Here is a 25705-nt window from a genome sequence, read left to right on the forward strand (position 1 = left end):
TGGTTCCACTGGATGTAAAGCTGAATATCCCCCTACACAGATTAATGCCCATCAAAGTGGCCTATTTTTTTACAGAGTGCAATAATACTGCAATGCTGATATGACTGCAGGGATTTCCTTGACCAGAGAAATTCCTCATATGGAAATAACAATAGATTATTTTATATATATATTTACTGTGAACACCATCACATCCTAGCAGTGTTTTAGTTCTCCGTACTTGTACCCACATTTGTAATATTGGTCACAGAAGTGCAGGACTGAAAACTGTACACTGACACTGCTCAGGGTTTATAGGGTTAAATGTTAAAATTCCATATTTATTTTTGCAGAAACTCCCCATCAACCTCTTTATTTCACATCATGTTTACAGGCATGTGCAGTTTGTATGTATTAGTGTGTAGTATAGGAACTATTACGAGTAGTTTTGTAGCATCATTGTGTTTTAAATTTGTCTGGTTTGGTACAACTGCTCTGTCTTCCCTGCACTTTTGCTCTACATATTCACACACACACACACACACACACACACACACACACACACACACACACACAACAATAGTAGTGTGAAGCTAACACACAGAAGCTAAAAACGGTTTCGATGTTTTTCTCATGAGAGCTAATCCTTATTTATTCATACTAATAATGGTCTTAGATTCTCCTTATTTTTAGACAAAAAACAGTGATATGTATTATACATTTCACTTTATTCAACACAGAATTACACATACACACTAAAAAATGTAACTGCAGCATAAAATGTGAGGAAAAATCTAGATTTTCTGATTTCAGCTACTGTATGACATCCTGAATGGTAGCACAGAATCAACCCGTTTTATCTGTCAGGTTGAGGAAAGGAGTGCATGCGAGTGTTGGAAGGATAAGAGGGGGTGGAGGATGTGTGTGTGTCTGTGTGTGTGTGTGTCTCCACTAATCTCGAATGACTATCTACCTTCCTCTCAAGATGATTAAAAGCATCGAGCCAACAGCGGCACATCACGACACACCGTTAAATCACACACTGATTTATTGAGCAGATGACCATCACACACACACACACACAGAGACAGACACACACACACAGACAGACATACGCACACACGCACACATGCTGGACAAACAGTCCATCTGCACCAGTAAAAACAAACATGGAAACAGGAAGGATAGAGCAAACACACACACACATGTTCACACACAGTCAGATACAGAAAAACTCCTACAGTGCAAACTATGTTTTAGTCACACACACACACACACACACACACTGTAGCATTCCCACCTTTCAGTAATCCAGTGACATACAGCTGGAGTCACCTCGTCTCTGTCAGCGTGTCGCCACGGCAGACCTGTTATTGATTTCTGTCTGTCTGCAGTCAGACGGCTGCCAGCCTGTCATGTCCGCCCGTCACTCAAAACTCGGCCTGAAAGGCTCTAAACGCTGCCGCTCATTTACTGAGTCATGTTAGTTTCTGCTTATCATTAGAGAGACTTTTTTCGTATAGGACTTTAAAGCTACAGTGTGGAACTGTTCATGCCCCCTTATGGCCATAAAAGCAATTACACAAACACTGTAATATGGCACAATACCAGGACTATCTGTGGTTTAGCCCATGGGATAAAAGCTAAAATAGCTTAGCTTGGATTTGAGGTGACATGGGTTATGAACCAATCTAAGTTCCGGGGTTGAGGTCTCTAAAACAAATACCTGTTTGATGTTAAGAAGGATTAGCTTTGTTCTGAACATGAGCCTGACTTGAGAACATGAGACTTATTAGCGGCTTGTCTTTGCTGTTGATGTTTATTTGTTTATTTTAACCGGAACATGAGATCTCCACCATAATGCTAGTTTCTATATACTCTAGTTTTTATTTTGATGGATGCTCCTATATCTAGATTTGTTGTGAGTGCTCCAGTGTGGGAATGTCTCAACAGAATTAATCACTATAGTTCACAGCGTCACCCATAGACTGTAAAAAATTATTGACAAACAACAAAAGGCAAACAACAAAATGGAGTTGAATATTACCGACATGTTGGATATCGGCAAATAAATAAACAACGTGTTCATCATCCTCTAGTGGCCGTAGCAATCCTGGTGAGAAGGAATCAGGTGGTGTTATAGAGCTACACAGACCCTGCAGAGCGGAGGCTGGGGTGGATGGATGGCTCCCTAACAGTGCTGATACTGGACTCTTGGGGGGGCAAAGAGGCTCATTAAAGATCTGCCTGTTTTATTGACTCTGTTCAATCCACATAAAGACAGATGTGCAAGGGGATCAATAGAGAATTATACGGCAGGGGTCCCCGTTTATTGGTGGGGTCGCGGCAGCAACGGTCTGTGTGTGGGAGGTTCTCATCAGCAGGTCATTTCCCCTGTGACTGATGCTTCCACATTAACGGCATTTATCAGTATAACCAAGAAGGTCATAAAGTACTTTAGTAAAGTATGTGTTTTACACCTGAACAACCTGTGTGTGTGTGTTAGGATTATATGTATAAACAGAGGGGATATGGGAGGCAGGGATGCTCACATGCAAGCACATGCTGCCAGCAAGTACACACACACACACACACACAAACACACACAGAGAAACTGAAACCGCTCGCAGGCATGAATGCCAATTTTAGGTAAATATGCATAGACACACACACACACACACACACACTCTCTCCCTCTCTCTTTCACATACACACAGTGCCTCAGGTGTTTTCTGACCAGGCTACCATGCATCCATCCATCTCTCCATCCTCTCCTCTCCGCCTGCCCTCCCCCCACTTTGAATACATTTCATCTCATAATGAAACTTGAACAGCCTGTGGCTGAACGAGAGAATACAAATAAGAGGAAGACGCATGAGACAGGAAAAGGCCAGAAAATAAAAGAAGGTAGATTTATGAAAAGAGTGGAGGAGGAAGGGAGAAAACGGAGGAGGAGGTGGAGTAGAACACATCATAATGGCATTTCTTCCTCCCTTGCTGGGGAGGAAAATGAAGTTTTTCCCTAAAGTTCACTCCCTGGAAGAGGTGATGATGGATGGCTGAATATGACGGCAGGTGAGACCGCCATTCCTCATCTCACCACTCCAATTAAAATGTGACAGGAAGTGTTTTTTTTTCTCCTTCCACCGCTGATCAACCACACTGTTTACTTTGTTGCTTAAAGGAGAAAGGAGTTCCATAGGAGGAGCGGGTGTGTGTCTGTATGTGTGAGAATAATGAGAGCTGTCCGTGTAAATGAGGAAGGCTGCAGCACACGCAGGAGGCCTCAGCATCTGTGTGGGAATGAATGCAGAGATGAAGACGAGTTCTTTTTTTCTTTAGAGGAAATCAACATAAGGGAGAAATGAGGGAAGAAAAAACCACGACTTGTTTCAACAGTGTTTCATTGAGTCAAGAGACGGACGGCGCTTTAATGTGTCGCAGCCTTCGAGCATTTCCTTTCCTTTCCCCCCTCGGCGTTTCACAGCCTTGATGTTTATCTCCTTGTCGTGTCTGCTCTGGACGTAATGGAGGAAAAAAATGGATAAAAGCAGCGACAGTAAGGAGGAGGCTGAAAGTTACTTTTCCTTTTTTTTTCTGCCTCTGTGTGTGCACAAAGTCTGAGAGGACGCCGGTGAGGGGTGTAAAATAAAGCCTATTTAACGTGCAGAAGCCAAATGAATCATGCTTTCTGGAAATCCTGTTATTTTGATTTAACCGGTGCTTAAAGCAGGAACATCAAATGATGTCTGTGATCAGTGTTAGAACTCACAAAGGCTGTTGTAGCTGAATTGGAGCAAATCCCCTCAGCCATGTTCCAAAATCTGCTAAAACGTCTGAAACGAGTGGAGTGGAGGGACAGTTTACCTCAGTTGATGTCATAAAAAAGTCTGTCTATGGGGGGTCAGAGTATGTCCTGAAAGACGTAACAGAGCTGCAGAACTGAGCATTTGATCATTTCCTGATCCCGAGTCTCAGTTCTTGCTCTGTGGTTAACAAAGCTAGCCAAGGTCTATGTTTTATGACACAAAATACACCAGTAAATACCACTAATGTCGTCTTACATGTTTGCTATGGTGGCACTACAATAAGCATCATCAGTACTCTAGAATGGCGGTGATGATGTCATATGTGTCATGTGACGGTGTTGTTTGTGTAAACATAAGTTTTGCAGTTGTGCTAAGGCTTAAAAAACATGAGGTTTAGCCTGCTGAACAAAATGTGTAAGTATCATAAATGTTAGTTTATTTACTTCCGTAATTCAAAAGCCAATGAAAATACCAGGTCAGCTTCCTGTTTAGGGACCCCATGAGATAATCCAAAATGGCCTTCAAGGCTGCGTTAGCCCCTCTGCACTCTTTCTGTTGCTCTCACTCTGAGCTATATCTGTTTCAGCCTGCTGGGTTTGGTTGTTTCTTCCTGTGTCTTTTGGAGATCATGAAGTCTGTATCCAGTGCTGCAGACAATGACTCCAGCAGCTGCCCCCGCCCGGTACCAGGCAGCTTCTTTCTCCTCCTGTTAATTCTTCAGCACTGTCCTCAGCAGCGCTAAAGGTTTTTTTTTTGCAGATGCTAACTGAGCAAGAAGCTGTAATTTAAAAAAAAAAAAAAAAATCAGCCAGGTTCTCTTGCATTTGAGCCTACAGAGAATAATATGATATATTTCCTGTTAAAGTTTAACTTTACCTGCAACACACACTCTACAGGTGTCCTCTGAGTCTTTCAAGACACTTTTTAACTTTCACTTTCATAACTTTTAGCTAACTTTTCTTCCCAAAGTTGAGCCTTCTAGGAATATAAAGCTCTCAGCGTTTGATAAAATGTTCATTATTTCCCTGTTTCACCATCCATCAGGGGATTTATGATGCTTTATAGTTCTCAGGGAAACTTGTCTTTTTTTTTTTTTCCTCCTCCAGCTGGCATTTCAGATGTTTATGCGTGGTGGATAAGAACAGAATGATCACCTTCTCAGCTGCCGTGTCTGGACATAATGGAGGAAAAGTGGCAATAAGGGGATGAAAAACAGCCCTCTGCCTCCCCCTCTATCCCTGCTTGTAAAATGAGCTTCAACTTCATGAGCATGCGTAGTGAATATATATTAGTTCAATAAAAAGTCAAACTGCTTTCCCAGGACCGTATAGCCCACAGATGACACCTTATAAATATTTAATGTCTCACAGCCATTGTAGGATTTTATTTTTTTTTGCTGAAGGCAGCTCAATTGCAGACGAGGCGATCCTGTGTAATTCAGGGTATTGTTAATGTAATTTGTAGTCGGTGACTTTTCTCCTTCCTCCGCTTGCGTTGTTTAGCTCTGTGTGCCATTTGTTGCTGGGGATAAATTCAGCCTCACCAATGCGGTGCCGAGGTGTCACTTAGAGGAGTGCAAATTGGGCATCAGGAGAGGAGAGAGTTAAATAAAGCACGGGAGAGCAGGGCCAAGACAATCCTCCTGATACCTGTGTTTTACAGCCCTTCTAAGACCTGATAATGGAGCGTAGCATCCATACTCCTTCCTTCTTGTAAAAAGCTCAGGGTGTGGGCTTGATTTATGCGGATTCATTAGTTCCACTTGGCGGTCCAGGTATGCCGCAGTGGGGAGGTTCTATAGAATGAAGATGTCAGCAAAGGGAGGCTGATGGGTTGACCGGTTAATTGGTCTCCCTTAAACGCTGCTCTGATGATGAAGAAGGGTTCGGATGAGTCCCAAGAGGCCGATCTGTTGGCAACAACAGTCGGATAAATACATCACAGTTTAGTAATGACGCTGCAGTCAAAGGAGGGTTCAGTAATGGTGGATACAATTAGTGTTTGTTTGAAAATGTCTCGAAACTTGGCTGGTTTATACAGAAAGGTGCTGCAGACCAAAGGAAAAATGGCCGTGGTTCTTCTTAACCCTCGGGCGTCAATATGGACGTTTTCGTCTATTTGGGTCATTTTTGCCTCTTCGTTGGTGCATATGGCACAATTTTTGTAACAAAGACTCTCTCTAGACAAATTGTAGAATTCAAATTTCAATTTTTCTAATACATCACCAGAACACTGTGAAACAGATTTACTACCCTTTTGTGTCATTAGGGACAAAAATGTCCACTTTCCACTGCTATAAAAACTTAACGGATTCATATTTTTTCTGCTTTTTTTCTGCATAAATATGTTAAACTTCAGCCCTGCTCAAAACTACCAAACATAAATTTTGAGGAATTTAACTAACTTTGATTACTTGATGTCAGTTATTTTTGTATTTAAAAAAAACACAAAAAATGAGTTATTTTCCATAAAACAAAAGGCATTATTTTTAAATCTGTCATGAATATGTCAAAGATTAGCCAAAATATTGAGTTTGATGCATTATTATTTTTTGTGTAGCAGCAGTTTTAAAATTTACTATGCTTTTCTGTCATTAAGGGCAAAAATGTCCGCTTCTAAAAAATGCTATAAAAACGTAACAGATAAATATTTTTTTTGCTTTTTTCTGTATTATTATGTTAAACAGCAGCAGATCGAGCCATCACTAGAAGCTATAGCTGGCACTATATATGATGCATCGGAGGTTTGTAGGTCAGCATTTTTTCAGCCTCAAACAGCTCACATAGTAAATACAAATCTGCATTGTTTACAGATTGTGTCATTGTGCATTCAAGGAAAAAAACACATTGAAGGAGAGAGTTCCATGTTATTGAATGAGCTGATACATGCATTAATCTTAAATACAAAGTGGCTTCAGTGTCAGCTGGTGACATCCTCCCTGCCGCCTTCGTGCACCTGCTATCATGTTAACATATGGCGTGTGGTGGACATGGCGTAACCTGCTGTGTAGTGATCCAAAACACCCTCCAATGTCATGACTGCAAACATTTAGAATGATGGCGGCTACAGTGGAGAAAAGGACATGCAGAACCAGGCTGCCATGTTAAATAGTTCTTTGACTAGAATCCACTCGGCTGCCCAACATCAGTTTAAAAAATCACAGTGAGGACCGAATGTTTAGCTGAAAAAACAAAATGCTGAGGAGGGGAGGGGGTGAGTAGAAAATATAGCAAACTATAAATCATTAAAAAAGCAATTACAGGCACTTCCCCGGCAGGTTTATCAGGCTGTCATCTTTATACCATCTCTATTTACACCCGTCTACTTCCTGGATTACCACCAAACACTCCTTCCTCTCTGTCAGCTCAGCTCCAAGATAGAAAACCAGTAGATGATGATGACTGGCAAAAACAGCGCTCACAGAGAACAGACATGATCAATCATAAACACATTCCCTATATCATACATTTTATATGATTAATTTCTAATTTCTTTTCTGTATGTGATAGTTACATCTACTGTAGAGTATTATGGTGGTCCAAAACATAACCAGCATGCTGCTACTGATAGCTAGCTTAATAGCGTCTGCAAAAAGTTAACAGTGGAAACTTTCAGGGTCTGAAGATATGTGGTTTATAAATGTAATGTAACTAACATCTGTTTAGTTGAACATTTTTACATTTCTTATTTTTTTGTTGTTAAACTGAGAACATGTGAGTATCTTTTTGTGAGTCAAAATCCCAAACCAGACCTTTGATGGATCTTTCTTTTCCATTTTTATTTTGTATGAATATCCAATAATCTGAATGATGATATGCAGTGACACCCTGGCATATATGACATGTTGTTCATCAGACGTCAACATATACTTCTAATGAAATGAATCTGACCAAAAACTGCAGTTCCCCATGTGTCCACTTGAGGGTGACTCCAACAGTAAGTCAGTCCCCATGTTAATTTTTTTCTTTGGCTTTTGGGATTTAGCTGGACCAATCTTGAAATGATTGTAACGTCATTTATTGACAGTCTAAGCAGTGGACCCGAGCTGAGATGGTTCGCTGTACATTTCTACTATTTTATCTGAACGTAAAGACCGAACAGCCAAACATCCAGGTCCAGCCCTCTGACGCGTCTCCGTCTATTGATGAAACCTTGAAGCTCAGCAGAAAGAAAATCCGATTTTTCCAGACCAAATGTAATCAGTGGGGAGAATTTGCCTCAGACTTTGACAGCACCAACTTGTACAAATTGTTCCTAAAGCTGTTTCGTATCAAACTGGGAAATCATACACATGCTGTAGAGGCCGAAAGCTCGCAGACTGTTTAAAGTCACTGCGGCGGCGGTGGCGGCTGCAGTTAGGCTGAGCCCGGCCGGGCTGTTTGTTTCATCCTGCTTTATTGCTGTTGTCACTTGTTTTTAATGAAAGTGGAGCTTGGCTGAGGAAGAGGAGGGGCAGGCGGGGGGTTGGAGGGTGGGATTTATTTGCACCTCAGCAGGACCAGCACAGTCGCTCGCTTTGATTGGTCGCCCCACAATGTGCGCGTCTGTATGTGTGTGTTTGTGTGTTTTACAGACAGAAAGATAAAAAAACGTTTTATGAAATGCAATCAGCACAATGTTAATAATTTAGTGAGTTGCTGATTAAAGTTTAAATTATTTAGCAAAATAATGGTTTAGCATTGTAACTGTTTAACAGTTGGATATAAAAGCATTCAGGCCGACGGGTTTTCTCGCAGTAGGACCATGTTTGAAAGGACCGTGTGATTAATTGTATCACCTGCAAGAGGTGAAACAGCACTGATGCATGTAGGTGGTGTGTGTGTGTGTGTGTGTGTGTGTGTGTGTGTGTGTGTGTGTGTGAAACTGTATGTAAATGTGTGTTTGTGTGTTCTGTGCACGCCTCGCTGCACCTCCATTTCTCTCTGTGTAGATTAGTATGTGCAGTGTGTCTGTTTGGATTGTGTGTTTGTTTATCGTGCTGTTTGCACACGTATGTTTGCCCTTAGTGTGGGTTTGTGTGTGTGTAGATACTATAGATCATGAATACAGTGTCTATTTGTCACCACTACCTTTCGGGTCTCGGACCTCGCTCGATACTGCCCAGATCATCTGGCTGTGTGAGAGGTTTACAGATCTGGTTTGAAACCGCTCAAACGCTCATCAGTGGTCATCAGTCTGTGTTTCAGGTGCATAAATGGTTCATGACTTCCGTGACATCACAAGTAGGTTTCTGAAGAGCAGTTCTGGGCCTCTGATGGAGGCACAGATGGTTGCCGTGTCGCCAAATTCTCAATGGCAATGAGTTGCAGCGTTAGTGGAGACAGGAAGCAGGAAGCTCGCACTGTGTTGGCATCACTCAAAGTGGTCATATCCATAATCTGCAGATGTGGATTGACTTGCATTCGGAGGCAGCCACTAGAGGCTGCAGGGTGAACTGCAGTTTTTTACACTTCTTTACTGGGCTTCCTTTTTTCAGCCATACCTGTTGATGAGGAGCTGCACACAGTGTGGTACTATCCCACGCTGCCCTTAGGCTAATTAAACAGGCTAACATTAGCATTAGCTAGACTGCTGTTGAAATATGTTTTACCTTTTGCTTTATTTCCTTCGGTATCCCTGACGTAACAGCCTCAGTTTTGTTTACACCTTCTTCCTCTGAGTTTATGTGAGTCTGCTGGCACGATCATCTTTCCTTTATTTCTAAATCTTGCACTGTGTGGAAGTTGGAGATAAGAGCGTGTGTGATGCCACCTGATTTTTACAAAACTCATGCAGTCTTAGCCGAGTCCTCCGGCACGTGGAGAGATTCAGGTCAGGTGTCTGGTTGAGAAAATAGTGCCACTTTTCAGCTAAAATTAAATGTAAATTATCTGGAAATCATGCAGCGTTTGTTTGAGCTCAAGAAGCTGAACAAGAGCAGGAACCACAGAGAACCCGTCTGACATGTATCCATCACATGTTGTATCCATCACAGTGAAAATGATCCAAACAAAAGGTTTAATTGAGAAATCTTGGAGCGCATTATGTAATCAAGGATCCTTATGAGTACAGGAGTATAGAGGCGTGTGTGTGTGTGTGTGTGTGCTGCTCATCCCCTCCGAGGCTCATGTAAGTGCAGCCACAGCTTCCTGTGACTCACTGCCAGCCTGTCCTCCTCTGACAGTTAATGAGCTGTTGCTTCTTTCTCAGTTCTGCCTTTTTTTTTTTTTTTTTTGCTGCGTCTCGGTCTTCTGTCTTTTATTGGAAAGCTATAAAGCGAACCTCTCCTCCTCTCCTTCACCGGATGGTTATTAAATGAACTGCTGTGGTTTAAAAAAAACATAAAGAAAGAGAGCGGAGAGGAGAGGAGAGGAGAGGAGGTTTCGTGGGTATTGGCTTCTCCTACACCTCCTTCTCCTCCTCCTCTTTTATTTTGTTTCATTTTTTTTGAGAGGGATGTCAAGAAAAGATAAATTATGATGTCCCTCCGCCCGCCTCCCTCCTGCCACGGAGCGGGAGGACTTTGAAGGAGGGATTTTGAACAAAGCTGGGATGCAGAGGAAATGTGTCAGAGGACTTGAGTTAGGCCTGAAAAGCCGTTCAGAGAGAAAACACAGTGATAATGTAATACCAGCTGGTTTACGGATAAACCCTCTGATGTACTCTGAGCCTGTACTCACTGGGTCTGCCTTCATACATCAGACAGATGCAGTCAGGTGGTCTAGCAGGACCGATTATTTGCAGGAGTCTGGTTAAATTAAAGTGTGTTTCTCTTTTTGTGTGTTGTGTGCAGTGCAGAGTGAAGGCTTTAGCACAGAGCTAGGAAACCAGCAGGTTCAGGTGCACAATGTGTTCAATCTGAATCCTAAAAATATGTAAAACCAACATCTGTTTCTCTTATTGATTGAATATGATTATTTTATACAATAACTAAGGGAGCAAATCTAAAATAACAAGCCACGTTTGTGTCGATGACCTTTGTCATCCAGACTAGTACGCTGCAGGTGATTTCTGTTTTTTTAGTAAACAGCCCAATTTGCTGTTGAGTTCAGCTGGAAGGAAGCTGAATGACTGTCGCCCAAAAACCTCTGGTCTGTGCTGGCGAGAGAGTTGTTTTGATGTTCCGATCGTTCATGCAGATGGATTTTGAGCAGGGACTAGTTATTTGTTCACACAGTTGAATCATTTTTGCACACACTAATTCTTCTTTCTCTATTTTATGGAGGCTTCTGCCTCAGAATAACAGCTTTGCTGATGAGTGTGTGTGTTATATGCAGCCCTGGTAATCCTAACTAGGTGGCCGAGAAGAAAAGGCAAAATATCAGTCTGTGTCATTTACATCTCCACAGCAAGCGTCTAGCCCCAGCACTCATTGTTACAATAGAAAATATATATCAGATATTCACTGTAGGGGAATTAGTAGTAGTAGTATAGCGGTCTACCGGGCTATATTAATCAAACTGTGACCCTGACCCCTGCCGTAGACATTCAATCTCAAAGGCACTGATGTGTGTCTAGGGAGCAAAATAAAACCATCACATACTGTAGCTCTCTGTTGATTTAAAACAACATGGAGGTCTATAAGGATTTACTCACATTAGGAGTGGGCCTCAAGTGGTCACTAGAGGACCTGCAGTTTTTGAAACGCTAAGGTCGTCACTTAGTTGGCACCAGTGGTGGAAAGTAACTAAGTATTTGTACTTAGTTACTGTATTTAAGTAATGACTTTATACTTTTACTCCATTACATGTTGCAGCTGTTACCTGTACTTTCTACTCCACTACATTTCGACAGTGTTTGTAGTTACTTGTTCCATGTGATGAATACAGTGCTGGACTGATGTGAGGTCAGACTCTGCAAGGAGGTGGTGTCACGCTGCCAGCTGTGTTTCTATAATGAGCCTCAGTCATGATGCTGGTGCTCTGGCTCAGTTAGCTAACTAGTTAGCTGCTGTCTGCTAACACAGGTCCATCCATTAATGTCTGATTAACATGAATCATAACATGAATCTACAGCAGGAACACTGACACAGTAAACATGCTGAATGCCTGTTATCAGCAGCCTCTCTGTTCACTTGATGCCCACAGCCTGCCTCATGACACACAGACCTGTCCATAGCTGCTTCTGGACTGAACATGTACATTAACTACACATGGTCCATTTTCATTTGAAGATGATTATTTTAACCTGTTCAGATCCTTTGCAATGGAAATCAATAATATATTTTCAGTGTGTGAGTACTTTTACTTTTAATACTTTAAGTACATTTAAAAGTACTTAAGACTTTTACTTAAGTAGGATTGTTGATGTAGCACTTCTACTTTTACTCAAGTATATATTTTGCTGGGTATTTGTACTTTTACTTAAGTACCGAGCATCAGTACTTCCTCCACCACTGGTTGGCACACATATGAGGAAATTATGGGTAAAAGAGACGCCGGCAGATGCAGTTCAGAACCCTTGGGATCCATTTTATACACACAAAGCTGCATATTTACATGGAGGAAACAGTGCAGAAGACAAATGACAAGTGCAGAACAAACAGAAATCCAGCAGTGTCAGAGTTTTAGAAACAAACATTCATCCTCCACAGTGTCCATCCATCCATCCAGCATCCGTCACATTTAAATGAATTCAGCCCCAAACTCGTCCTACATTCCACGTACTCTGCAAGCAGACCTGGCTGATTTAAAGTTTTTTTTTTTCTTGTTCATCCACATTTCCTCACGCAGCTCTGTGAGTAATGTATTGTTTGCTCTAATTGGATGCTGTACATGTAAGTCACGTAGGGAACGATCGCCTCTGGCTAACTTTAATGATTTTTTCCCCCTCTTATATCTTCAACCCTATGATTCTACTCTATGGCTTAACCACAGTTGTGTGTTTCTGTGTGTGTGTGTGTGTGTGTGAATGACTCTCAGAAGACCCCCCCCCCAACCCCCACCCCCACCCTAGTGGCCTGCAGCAGTCCTCAGACTGTGACAGGGAGAGTAATTGGCCATCAAAATAATCCAGACCCCTTCCTTCATTCGCAGCTAGCCGCCGGCAAGCGGAATTAAACATCGAGTTTAGCCAGGGACATTAAACACAAACTCCATGTTGTGTGTGTGTGTGACCTTAAGTTACATCAGCATGTATCAGAAAATGACTGATATATCTCTTTGACTTATTTAAAAGCACATCTTGTAATCCAGAGCCTTTGTTGACTGATAATAAATGAATATAATAGGATTAGAGTAATCTGGTTTAAAGAAACGTCTCCTTATAATAACACCTTTTCAGCGCTTAGGCTGTTTTCTGTGCTTGAAAAGTGTCTCAGGATTTTAGCACTGAGTCTTGTGTAAATTATCTGGAAATCTTGTGTTAGCATTTTAGCATTTCCTGAAACGAGGTCGGTTATTAATGTGAATGTACGGTCATCTTTATTATTTTATTTAATTATTACAGTTTCATTTGTATTTATTTCTTACTTTTGATTTTATTTTGACAAACTAGAGCTTTCATAAAGGGTGTAAACTGAGACAGGCCATACAGAAATGATGTCACACCCACAGTATTAAAATATATATATAGATATTATTTCAAAATTCAGGTTTCAGAACAGGTTTTAGGAGAAGAAGATGATTCCAGAACTTCTTTTTAATGTAAGGATTTGTAGGGTTCTTTAATGTGCGCTAAAGGGCTGAAAAAATGGAAACCTGAGAGCCGAGACGGACAGCTGCAAAGACTTTGAAAACAGCACAAGGATGTTCTGACGTTTCCCGTATTTATCCTACAGTGTGGAGGATTTGTAAGGAAAGGATTTTACCTCTAAAGAAAGAACGCAGCTTCAGAGGTATAGTTTGGCCAGATGGCAGTTTAAGTAGCACTTGCCAGCTCTTAAAAAAAAACAGAAAAAGGAAAGACTTTTGGCGAATCAGCACTTTGAGAGAGGAGAAGAAGAAACTAACTTGGCTCCAGTGAGATCAAATTATCAGCGTTTAAACAGCAGGAGCCAACAAAGTAAACAGTCTGGAAAATCAGGCCAAAACTAATCACAGCTGAATCAGGCCTACAGGTAATCACCACTGTGTCAAGTCATTTTAACAGAAGGTGATTGATTAGTTTGTGATCAACGGTAAGAAGAGAATCCATAACAACACTACACACACTAATATACATACATGCTATTGGTTCAGAAGATCAATACCCCAATATGAGGTTAATATGGCGACATAGCAGTCATTTGTTCAAACTTGTGGTTCAAAAATGGTGCCTTTATGCTAAGCTAGGTAATAATCATGTTTCTTTAGTGTCATGAACTCACCAGAAACTGGATGTTTCGGCGGTGTTGGAGGTTACTCACTGTAAATACAGCTCCTGAAGTTAATATCACGTCCATGGAACCAGGAAGAGATGGAGAGCTGCGCGCTCTGTTTGGACGACCTCTTCGCTTCGCTCCACTTCTGCTGCCAAGTAATCGCATTTGTGTTTGTAGCACCTGGTAATACAGTGACTCGATGGGAAAAAATCGAGTTGCTGTTTACTCTCACCTTGACTCGCTCAGCTGAGAGCAACCTTGAACAACTCTCACGTCTCATCTCTGAGAGCGCAGCGAGCGAGCGGACGGACGGACTCTTTCTGGTCGTAATGAATTCCCTTTGAAATGACACAGCTCGTTCATTGATGCCATTTGACCGCTTTTTACCTCTCTGAGGGACGTGGGATTGATTTTGTAGTTTTCTCAAGTTGTAATGAGACTCTGGAAGGAACTTCCTGCTGTCGTCAGGTAGCTGTTTGAGTCCAGAGCTGGGGGAGGATGGGACTCATTTATTCAGGCTTTCTTTATAGGAGCAGACAGTCTCTTTCACGTTGTTTACTTCCTGCAGTCAGCTCGCCTCCACTTTAATCCTTCGTGCTGCTCTAATGTCCGGTCACACACACACACTTCAGTTCACATAAACACAAAACTTCAGAACTGGCCTGTAAGGGTTTGGTGAGGCAGGAGACTCTCCTGGGGGCTGATGTGTGTATTAGAACAGTAAATGGAAGACATTAGTATTCCAGCCTGTTTCAGCTCATTTCTAGAAATCTTTACCTCTGACCAGAGGGGAAGAAAGGGCCTCAGAATCAATCACATTTATAATTTGTTCAGAGATTCAAATTTTCTTGTGTTGTTCCCATTAATGGCTTTTTCACTCGAACCAATCAGAGCTGTGTGTGTGTGTGTTTGGGGATGGGGACATCATTCCCAGACAACAGTTACGAGTCGATGTGCGCTGCCAGCCGGTATATAAGGTGGACAGATGGCGATGAGTCTAACCTGGCCGGCCGTGCCCACACACACTTATTCTGAGAAAACTGTGAACAGAACCTGCTCCTGACCGGGTTCAGTTTGCAGCATAGGTTGCCGTGGTGATGTAGCAGGTTAAAAGTGAACCACCTTCATGATCTCCCAAAGGAAATAGAAAGAAATCAACCAATCAGAGCACAGTGAGAGCCATGGTTACTGTGAAAACATACATGTTATATTCTGTCTGTTAGCACATACGCTGCTCCTGTTTGATGTCTCTGATCAGCAGATTGTAGCGGAAACATGACCCCGGTGCATTGTGGGAGTTGAAGTTTGGAATACTACAGTGCCCTTTCTCTGCTCCCAGAGTTCAAATGTGTTTTTTATCGACTGTCAGTTGATCTTTTCTCGGAGTTACTAGCAGCCTTATTTTGGTCTTTACTGTCATTTCATGATGTCTCCTCTCTGTTCCCTCTCTGCAGGTCCACCTGTAAACGTGACCTGCAACATTTTTATCAACAGTTTTGGCTCCATTGCTGAAACAACAATGGTAAGCTTTATTATCACTTCATTATCTCATCTTTTGATTGTGATTGTGTGTGTGTGTGTGTAGATGGTTGAGCATCTAATGGAAACTGTCACGTCCTGACGCAGCTCGGATAATTTTTGCTTCGAAAAATGCACAGCATCCAAAGTTTCATTCTTATTTTCTTTTTAAAAATTAAAAGCCTTCTGCCTTCTGAGTGTCTAGAAATTGCTCTGCCTCATTGAGCCCATCTCCCATTTGCAACACTTTATTTGAAAGAGCGCATCACTGCGGCCATTTGCATAACAACGCAGAGGCTGCGACGCTGTCGTGCCTGTTTGGCGGGCGATGGAGGGGAAATTTACGCTCATTCATTACACAGAAAATCCATTAGCGTTAATATAACTGAACCATCAACCTTCACAGAGCAACAGGGCTCAAAGCAGATACAGCAATATTGCACCTCGCTGTGTGTCGGCATGCATGTGACAACAGGGTGTGATCTCCATGGCTGTTTTTTTTAACACAGGGCACGCTCGCCCCTCTAACCTCCAAAAAATACATGAATCATTCCGTCCTCTGAAAGAGTCCGTCAGCTGTGTAAACTCTCTGCATGGCCTCAGGCAGCGGAGAGGACACCGAGGTCACGGCTTCACAAGTAGCTGTGAAAATGTGTTTTTTAACAAACTGGACTTAGTTTAGTCTCGTGGCCCTGCTCCATGTGAAACAGCCTGGAAAGGATGGAAGAGATAAGACACATTATTGACATTAGCACAGACAGTGAGATTTAGTTTGACTGCCTAAACTGATGCTGAAGGAGAGGAACGGTAACACAAGACACCCTCACCCACGTCCCTTCCAAACACACATCGAATGTTCAGCTGTCATTGTTTGCAAGAGGAAACTCCTGCAATCATGCAGACCATTAAAGTTATTGCACTTTCTTGACATTATGGATAAACTATCAGTGTCGAACTACAACCATTCAGATCAAGGAATCTCTTAAGTGACTCTGGCTTTGTGCAGCTAATAGTCACTTCTCCCTGTTGCTACACGGGTCCAAACCACCTGTGGTAGAGCAGAGCTTAAAAAGTGTCACATTGGACGTTGTGATCTAGTGTCTCACAAATAAAACCTAAGACCGGTCCCTTCTTTGACGGTCTTGGACCTTCAGAAAATGCTCCACTGAGGTTTGTGTTCATCTTTTAGATGAGATACTCTGAGGTGGATTTGGAGGCTGGTGGTCTGGAGCGTAGTCCTTCCTCTTGTTGTTGATTTTCTGCCATAATAGCAGAGATCAGAAGCGACCCCTGTGATAAGAGTTTCAGCCCTTTACACTTCCTGTTCCTGGCTGTTTCTAACAGGATCCACCTCAAAATTGGCTCTTCAAAGTTGGGTGGAGAGTTTCCGTGAATGTTGGTTCACCTACAGTCAGAGCTGTGGCTCCGCCGTCTCTCACAGGGTCAATTAGAGGCAAAAACAAAGCACTGAAATAATTTATCAGGTTTTATCAAACGAGATAAATCCATTTGAAATCTCTAGAGGCAAAACACAGAGCGAGCTGAAGACAAGACCTCTGCAGCTTCAGCTTTAGACTCTTAGTAACATCATTTCATCCTCACACACACACCACACACACATTTCTCTAGACCATCACAATCCCATCTCTAACACCATGTCTGTCCTGAAGTGAGAAACGACCACATAACAAAAAAAAATTAAAAAAAATTATCATGCCCAAGATTCTGAATTCAGCTTGGTTCTCACAAGGATAGATCTGACTTCACACACACACACACACAGAGTGCTGCTGCCGCTGCTGCTGGGGCCGGAGAACAGTGATAGATGGAGTCGGTAGGATGGTGCAGTGCTTGTTGAAGTCCCGGCGGTACACGGCTTTATTCCTGTTTCAGCGCTCTCCCTGCTCGCTTACTTGCTCACCCCTTCTCTCTCTTTCTCTCTCTCTCTCTCTCTCTCACACACACACACACAGACACACACACACAGAGATAGACACACAACACCATCTCGACATTTAAAACCAACAAAATGACACAAATATAAAATAAGATTTACTTTAAATGTTTATTAAATCAGAGTAATAAAAAAAGAAATTGATAAAACGGACAATAACTTTTGAAAATCTGATTGTTATAGACTTTGTGTGTTGAAATATAATATCACTTCTCAAATTAAAGCTCACTCAGTCTCACTGTATTATCATCCCTCTCTCCTGAACACACACACATCTGTGCACTCATACACTCCATCTCTCTCTCTCCATGTGAGGCTTAATGAACAGGCTTTACACACTGTATTAACTCAGTACACATGTCAAGTGTCTGTAGATACCATTTGCACACACACACACACACACACACACACACACACACACACACACTCCTCTGTTCTCCAAGTCTGAAGATACATTGTGGGGATGAGCTGATCCAATATGTATCAGTGTTGTACCGAACCAAAGCTGGACAAATGTATCCAGTATGATCCAGCTGATTAGTGTAAACGCTCATATTACCACATGTTGCTAAACTAAGTGATGTGATGTGCCTTACAGCATGCTACCTGTAACCAGGCTGCAGCATGTGGCCTGTAGGTAGGTAATAATTCTGTTTGAGCAGGTTAATTAAATTTCATCCACAGAAATGCATTATTAACAACTTACTTGTTTAAGAGAGGGAAAAGAGACATATTGTCAGACATCAAGCCGTCGCTCAGGGACGTCAGGACGAAGCTAGACGATGCCACAGTGTGCTTACATTATTACTGAAGCTTGCTGAACTGCTGCTGTGGATGAAAATATTCAAAATGCATGGAAGAAAATCACTTTTTACATTAATCAGTTCATTTAGGGATCATTAGATCTAATTATAATCTCAAATATAACTTCCTGTGTAAACTCTTCCTACATCGCACCCCAATATTGAATACGACGCTGATCAACCTCAGGACAGAAAGCCTGTCATAATTTGATTTGTGTTCTCAGCCTTCACTTTCATCACTTCACATTCTTGGAGAACACTAAACATGTCAACACAGTTTCATTTATTAAACATGTTTGGCAGCAGAGGTTTAATTTCATCAGTGTTTATTTATTGAAACCTGCTCACTCCTCAGGATCCAGGGAGAAGTCTGCTTCCTGGATCTTTTGTAAATTGAGGTGGTCTCCCACAGTGCTGCTGCCATGGTGGAGGCTTATTTTGAGGCCTCTCTCTCTCTCTCTCGATCTCTGTGTGCTGTTGTCTGAGCAGAGCAGATGTGCGACCATAATGTGTGAGCCTCCGTAACCTCCTACCTCCTCTTCCTACCTGAGCAGCATCCGGGGAGCCGACAGGATGTTATGACAGGCGTGGAATTAGAATATGGCTGCTGCTGATGTGTCCGTGGTTATTGTTGTTGTTGTTGTTGAGGACAAGAGAAGGAGAAGAAGAGGAGGAGGAGGAGGAAGACGATTGCGGTCTTTCATGCGTGGTTTACTGCCTGAGTTTAATACAAGCTGAAATGAGTGTGGTATTGTATAAGTACAGCAGTTCCTCTGTTAATGGTTTCATAGCAGCGTGGCGAAGGTGGATGTAATTTCAGGGGAGCACTTAGCAGTCCGAGTGCCTCGTCCTCAGATGGAAGCGTTTAATATGCCGCACAGTCAATGACGTTTTTATTTAAACAGAGTCCTCCAATTAATCATCTGTTTCCTGAAATTAAGTCATTGGTGCTTTCAAATGACTTTTCCCTGATTTGAATGGTCCATCTGCAGCCATTAGGAGCCTCTGACCCATGATGCTCAGGTTTTATGGGCCGAATGAAATCTGAAATGTGACCAAGTTTTTACTGAATAACCTTCAAGTTATACTACATAAAGTCGTCAGTGTACGGATTCATTGGCAGGCTGTGCTGTGAAGAATTTGTTATCCTGGTGGGAAAATAAATATAAGAGAAACTTGTAGCAGCTTGATTTCCCCTGATGAGCTCTGTGCATGTTCAGATGAAGCTGCTATCTAACCAGCCACATAAAAAAAAACTCATAAATCTGTTCTACGTTAAGCATGTATCACTCACACAGTAGGAAATATGAGCGGTTCAGGATGAATCAGGAATGCCTTTCAGCCAGAGAGATTTACATCAACACGTTATTGACCGCTTTAAAAAAAAATGTTTAAAAATCAGAAAAGGAGGAAGGAAAATAATCCCAGAACACACACAAAGGTGCAGAATCAGATAAGTGGAATACACATGGAGCTTAGCAGGTTAACAACACTGCTTCCTCGGTGGGATGAAGAGGACAGTGGGATTTAAAGGCAGCTGCATAGTGCATTACCTCACATCGATGCTACTCGCATGTTATTTTAACATTACGTCGATATTTCAGTCCTTGAAAATAGAACATCTGTGTGCGGTTCTTCAGCCCCGCCTCTACATGTTAATGCCGCGACTGTGTGAGTGGGGCTCCTTGTAAAAATGTGTTTAATGTTCATTTTTACCTAAGCTTTTATGCTGTTTCTAATGCTAAAAATATCAGAAAATATGCAGTTCATATATAAACTGAGAAGTCCGGCAGTTTGACTCTGGAAAAGTCTGTTTGTGTGAGTTCTCATATTCATGATGTTACTGTCTGTCCACTTGGTGGAAGAACAGATTAGTCAAAGGCTGCACTTGTAATTTAGCCTTTAAATAGTTAATTGTCCTTGTGTGTGTGACGACCGAGTGTGTAATTATCTTTGCTTTCAGCGACTCCCATCGACCACATTCCTCTTCAGGTTTTGCCCTTTCTCGCTGAAATCAAACTGCAGGCGTGTTAGTGACTGATGATGCTGCCTGAGCTCTCCTCTGTATTCCCTCGCTCCCTCTCTGCATCATCACACACTCCTCATCTCCGCGCCATTTCAGGTTATTCATCATATTCTCAAGCAGAAGAAAAGGCGACTCATTCACGAAAGGTCGAGCCTATTTGTTTCATGTGAGATATTTGGAGTAATAAACAGTGATAAACAGAGGAGAGGTCTCACTGTGGCTGATTGCCATGTGTCTGTACGTCACACACATACACATGCAGCACCGTGGCTGATCGCTCCTTTAAATGCCACCCGCTGAGGCTGCTGGCATGGCCGCACCTCGTCCCTGTGATGCCTTTCTGCTACGCCACGCTGCTTAATGATGGCTGCAGCCTGGACACAGCAGCCAAGCTCCATATTCTGAGAATAATTGACAATTAGGGAGATGGAGGAGCAAGCTAAATGCCACCCTGCACTGAATAGACTCCATCTTTGCGGCAGGGAATGGTGGAAGGGTTATACAATAACGCTGAGAGGGAGCAGCAGTTAATTTCTCCTACCTGGATCGATCGGGCTGCTAAAATCAGACTGCTGGAGGCAGGAAGAAACCTTTTAAAAACAAATATTTTAATCTCTGAATAGGATCAATAGGTCAAACATTAGAGTACATTGTCCTTCTGGGTCGGAATAATCCAGTCACTGTATGGACACACGTCTCCCTGTTGTAGCTGTATCTGTTCCTAAGCCACTCATCGTTCAGCCTCTTTGGCCCCGATCAGATGTAGCTGATGGCTCCTCTTTTGTCCAACTCTTTAACCAATCAGCATTTGACCTTAACTCTAGTTAGTCTGGGCAAAAAGGTGGAGGTGGAGCCCCTAGGGGGGGGGTCTCCTACTGTCCTACTGCCACTGCTGTAGTTTAAGGTCTGTTTGCTCTTGATGGCCCCTGACTGGGCTGGGGTCCCAGGATAAGGTATAAAAATAAACACTGAAATATTACAGTGTGTTTGTGATGATGTGGTGTTAATCCACTACCACCACACTGCTGCCATACTACTCAGTGTGTGAGGTCCAACGGATGCACTGCAGCATGTTTCGGAGGCTTCTGAGGTGCAGCCATCTTAAAAGGCTAAGTTACAAAAAATGATTATAATCATACATCTTACTGCTTGTAAAAGTCCATCCACATTTTAGACATATTTTTAATATCAACTTGCTCTACTGGAAGCATGGCGGCGTAGTTAGCATTGTCTCCTCACAGCAAGAAGGTTCCTTCTTTCTGTATATGTGGGAGAAAACTGTTGTAAAGGGATGGTCCTCCCCTTTTTACCTTCCCTCAAGTTCTTGATATGAATATTTCAAACTTATCTATTGTCTGTAGTCCAGCACATATATACTACATGAATCATTTTTACATGAAGTCTACGGGTCAAACACTCAGTGCCAGGAAGCACTTGACTTCTAAAATGCTCCTAAAGTTCCCCTATGCGACAGCTGTATAGAGGGACATTTTTTTCACTTGTTTTAATTTTTATTCATATTTACAGTTTCAGAATGTTAGACTAATCTCATTAGTGGACGCTTGGTGAGATAAAACGTTGTCCTATTTGAAGCATTGACACCTCAGCAGCAGCTTTCATCACACTGACAGACCTCCTCTGTCTGTGCGACGGCCGATATTTTAATTATGGCCTTGATTCGTGGTTCTTTGAACGTGTTTTGACCTCCAGCTGCTTCTTACTTTCGTGTGGATTTTCAACAAAACTGTGAAAAGAGTTAAAGTTTAATGTATTTATGAACCTTTTCGAACAGCGAGAATTCAGGCGCACAGGTTTTAAAGAGCTTGCTGTGAACATTCCTCAGACAAACATCTATTTATCAGACAATTATCTCTCCTCGTGCTTTAGCTTCTACTTTCCTCTGCTCTCTGGAGGTCGTGGCAGGTTGGAGGGAAATTGATTCGGTGGAGAAAATAAATTACAACAAAACAGCAAAACGTTATAAAGCATAAATCCCACACGGAACAGAAGAATGTAAAGTGCATCCACAAGATGTTCCTTTTAAAAAAGAAAGAAAGGAAAGATGAAGAAAAAGGCTCGTCGAGGGTCATTGCACTGCTGACTGGAGATGCTGTAATTCCATGTGGAGGAGTGGATCGACAGACACCGGCAGGTGTAGCGATGGAGTGATGGACAGGATTTCATGGTTGGATGAGCAGGTGGTTATGGGTCTTCATCCATATGTCATTTTCTGCTTTATGTGAACATAAGAGATTTTATCATCATGCTGAGCTGTAGCCTCGAGCTGTATCAGAGATCTTTTCCCCGTCTGTGAGCCAGTACGGCGCCTCAGATCCACTGTTCTTGTGTTTTTGCTGTTTTTTGTTTTTTTTTAACTCCACGCATTTGATGTTATTTGATTCTTAAAAACAAGAAAGGTTCCTGCAGGACTTTTTTGCAGTTATTTTTAGGAAAGATAAAACAGATATAGAAATGGAGGAGTGCACAGTGGAGACAGGCAGATGGATGTGGAGAGTTGTCCTGGCAGTGAAGGTCACTGAGCTGCTGATGTCTCTTTAGTCTCTAACGCAGCAGAGAGATGGAGAGATACAGTGGGATAGATGGATATCATATACAGTGTGGGATGGATGGATGGATGGATGCCTGTTGGATTCATTGGGAAAACGGGTGCATGGGAAATGCTCCAAGACCGTAACGGTGTTGCATTTTTAAATGTTTTCACCTCCATACACAACTGTCAGAGATAGTAATGAAGTAAGATGGTTCACTCCTCTGCTACTTCTGCCATCACGTTTAGATCAGCTGCACCTTAAAAATATGTGCTGTTAAGTTGGACGTTTGAGGTCTATCATTGATTCGGCCCTCAAGTGGCCAGTCAAGGTACTGCATTTTTTTCTCTTTCATGTTTCTTTGCCGTGAATACTGTAATATGACAAAATTATCATAATGCTGTCATCCCTCCCCTTCTAACACCAGTGTTTCCTGTCCGTCTCCTTGCAGGACTACAGAGTGAACATCTTCTTGCGGCAGCAGTGGAACGATCCTCGGCTGGCCTACAGCGAGTATCCCGACGACTCGCTGGACCTTGACCCCTCTATGTTGGACTCCATCTGGAAACCTGACTTGTTCTTTGCCAACGAGAAGGGCGCCAACTTTCACGAGGTCACCACCGACAACAAGCTGCTGCGCATCTCTAAAAACGGCAACGTGCTCTACAGCATACGGTGAGAGGAGGAAGTCTGATGTTTTGTTCTTCATTTATTCTTTATCTACTTTTTGGTGAAAGCTTGTTTTAGGGTGTTTTTTCATCATTGTTCACTGCAATGAAAAATACAAAAAAAGAAGCAGCACAATGATGGCTACACTCAGACACGTCTGTGCAGTACAACACCATGAGAGACATTAATCATTAAAAAAAACTAAGTTCTATCTTTTAAAGCACTGATTTGAAAACCAAATGACCCCAGCACATGTGGAGCAGGATCATTTAGAGGAGAGTGATAAACTGTAAAGTTTCCAGCAAGGAAGAACAGGGTTGGAGCTAAAACATTCAGTTCTAATCAGTTATAAAACTATGTTGGAAGATAAAGAGTGTCTCTCCTGCTGATTTCCTGTTTATTGCATCCCGGAGACCTTCATCCTCTGCTTTAAAGCTGTCTTATTGCGTCAAAGTTGGAGGGTTTTATTTCCTCCTGAGCTCCCCTTCCTCATCTTTGTATCTCCAAGACATCCCATTCAAGGCTCTCAGAGTTATAGCGCCCTTCAGCCAGCCGAACCTTTTACCCCGCCTGTGCGTCTGTCTCTTCCTCCTTCTTGCTTTTATTGCGTCTGCTCAGGGGCAAATGAAAAAACGAAGCAGCCGCATGGTAATCGACTGTGCCTGTTAGTATTCCAGGAGCAAGCCTGATCTGTTATCAGCCTCGGTTTTCACCTTCATGTCCAGCAGGAGGAGAAGCGAGATCGGCCCTTTATAAATATATATGGGGACGAGCCGAGCCTCCTCTGCTTTCATTTTTTAACTTGACAACATCAGAACGAAGCCTCTGTTCATCAGCGGCGAGGCGGTTCAGGATATTAAACCGTCTCTAGAGGGAAGAGAGCTGAGGAAGTGGGTGTTGTAAATGCTGTTTACTCTGTTTTTTGATGTTTATCACTCAACAGTACAGCAGCAGCAGGAAGTCATGACCAACGGTCGGCTGTCCTCTGAGATGAAAGTCATATTGGATGACCATATCCACGAGTAGTTTAATCTCCTACTGCACTTCAAACACAAGTAAAAGGTCTCATTCCCTGTAGCCCTGTTTGTGCCTGTGGAGTGACTAAAGGGGAGATTTATTATTATTTAATAGCATGAATCCTCTGGATAGAATGAATCATGGGTTTTGTTCCACATAAACAACTTTTAAAAATGCTAAACGACAAAGTAGCCAAACACAAGGATTACACCGCATCAATCACTGAGTCTGTAGGCTATTTTTTTAAGCTATGTTAGCAAGTTAAATTGAAAGTGGAGCTCATCAGGGTGAAGGCGCACTGTGATTGGCTGTTCAACTTAGCCAATTAGTGCATGCATTGGTGCTGTCCTCACTCTTCCTGTTTAACCCTCTTAAATCGGATCTGTTGCCGGAGACAGAAATTGACATGCGCTGTTCAAACTACCGTAGTTCTGGTTGTGTTCGCACTATTGAAAAAATCTCAACGGATTCCAAAAGCTGAGAATAGGCTCTTGCGATTGCTATTACATCCATTACGGTAATGACCATATTGCGTGTGTGCCAGGGGCGGGAGTTTTGTGGAGCTTTTGAAAGGCGAACCATTATAATTATAGTAGTGAAAGGGTTAATATTTTGAGTAATGACCACTGCCACCTGCTGGAAAGGAGAGGTATTGCCTCTCATGCAGGTGCAAAAACATGTGTCGTTGGTTGTAGACTTCAAGATTGTCAGTAAAAAACTATGGACGAACCCAAGATACATGACTATAATTTGTCTTTTAAGCATTAGTAATGCAAAAAAAATCCATTGTAACATAAAAAAGCACCATCAGAGGTGCAGAACAAGGTGAAGTCCTGCCTCTGTCAGCATCTGGCATTTAAGTGTCACACTGCAGTGGACAGAAACGCACAGAGCTGAACTTCTTTTTTGAGAAAGTGGGACATCTGTGGAGGCTACATGATGTGTGTGTGTAATACATATTCAGCATCCTGTCAGGGATTTGTAACAATGTGCAGACGCGGCAAAGTTTATCTGGTACATCGGGCTGACTGGATGAGTGTGTGTGTTATCGCAGCGGGTGTCCTGTTAGAGCAGAACAGACGGACTGAGCGTGTGCAGCGAG

General features: G+C 42.4%; 1 protein-coding gene across 2 annotated transcripts in view; it reads left to right on the plus strand.

The window, feature by feature from the left end:
* The window catches only part of glra1 (glycine receptor, alpha 1), an 84014-nt gene that overhangs the window by 30736 nt on the left and 27573 nt on the right, over window positions 1–25705 (plus strand). For both annotated transcript variants that reach the window (XM_028416107.1, XM_028416108.1), the window contains 2 exons: window positions 15522–15589; window positions 23369–23592. In XM_028416107.1, the coding sequence (XP_028271908.1) occupies window positions 15522–15589; window positions 23369–23592 (292 nt within the window). The remainder of the gene's footprint in view (window positions 1–15521; window positions 15590–23368; window positions 23593–25705) is intronic.

Source organism: Parambassis ranga, chromosome 10 (genome assembly GCF_900634625.1).
Source record: "Parambassis ranga chromosome 10, fParRan2.1, whole genome shotgun sequence".
In the NCBI taxonomy this organism is placed as follows: domain Eukaryota; kingdom Metazoa; phylum Chordata; class Actinopteri; family Ambassidae; genus Parambassis; species Parambassis ranga.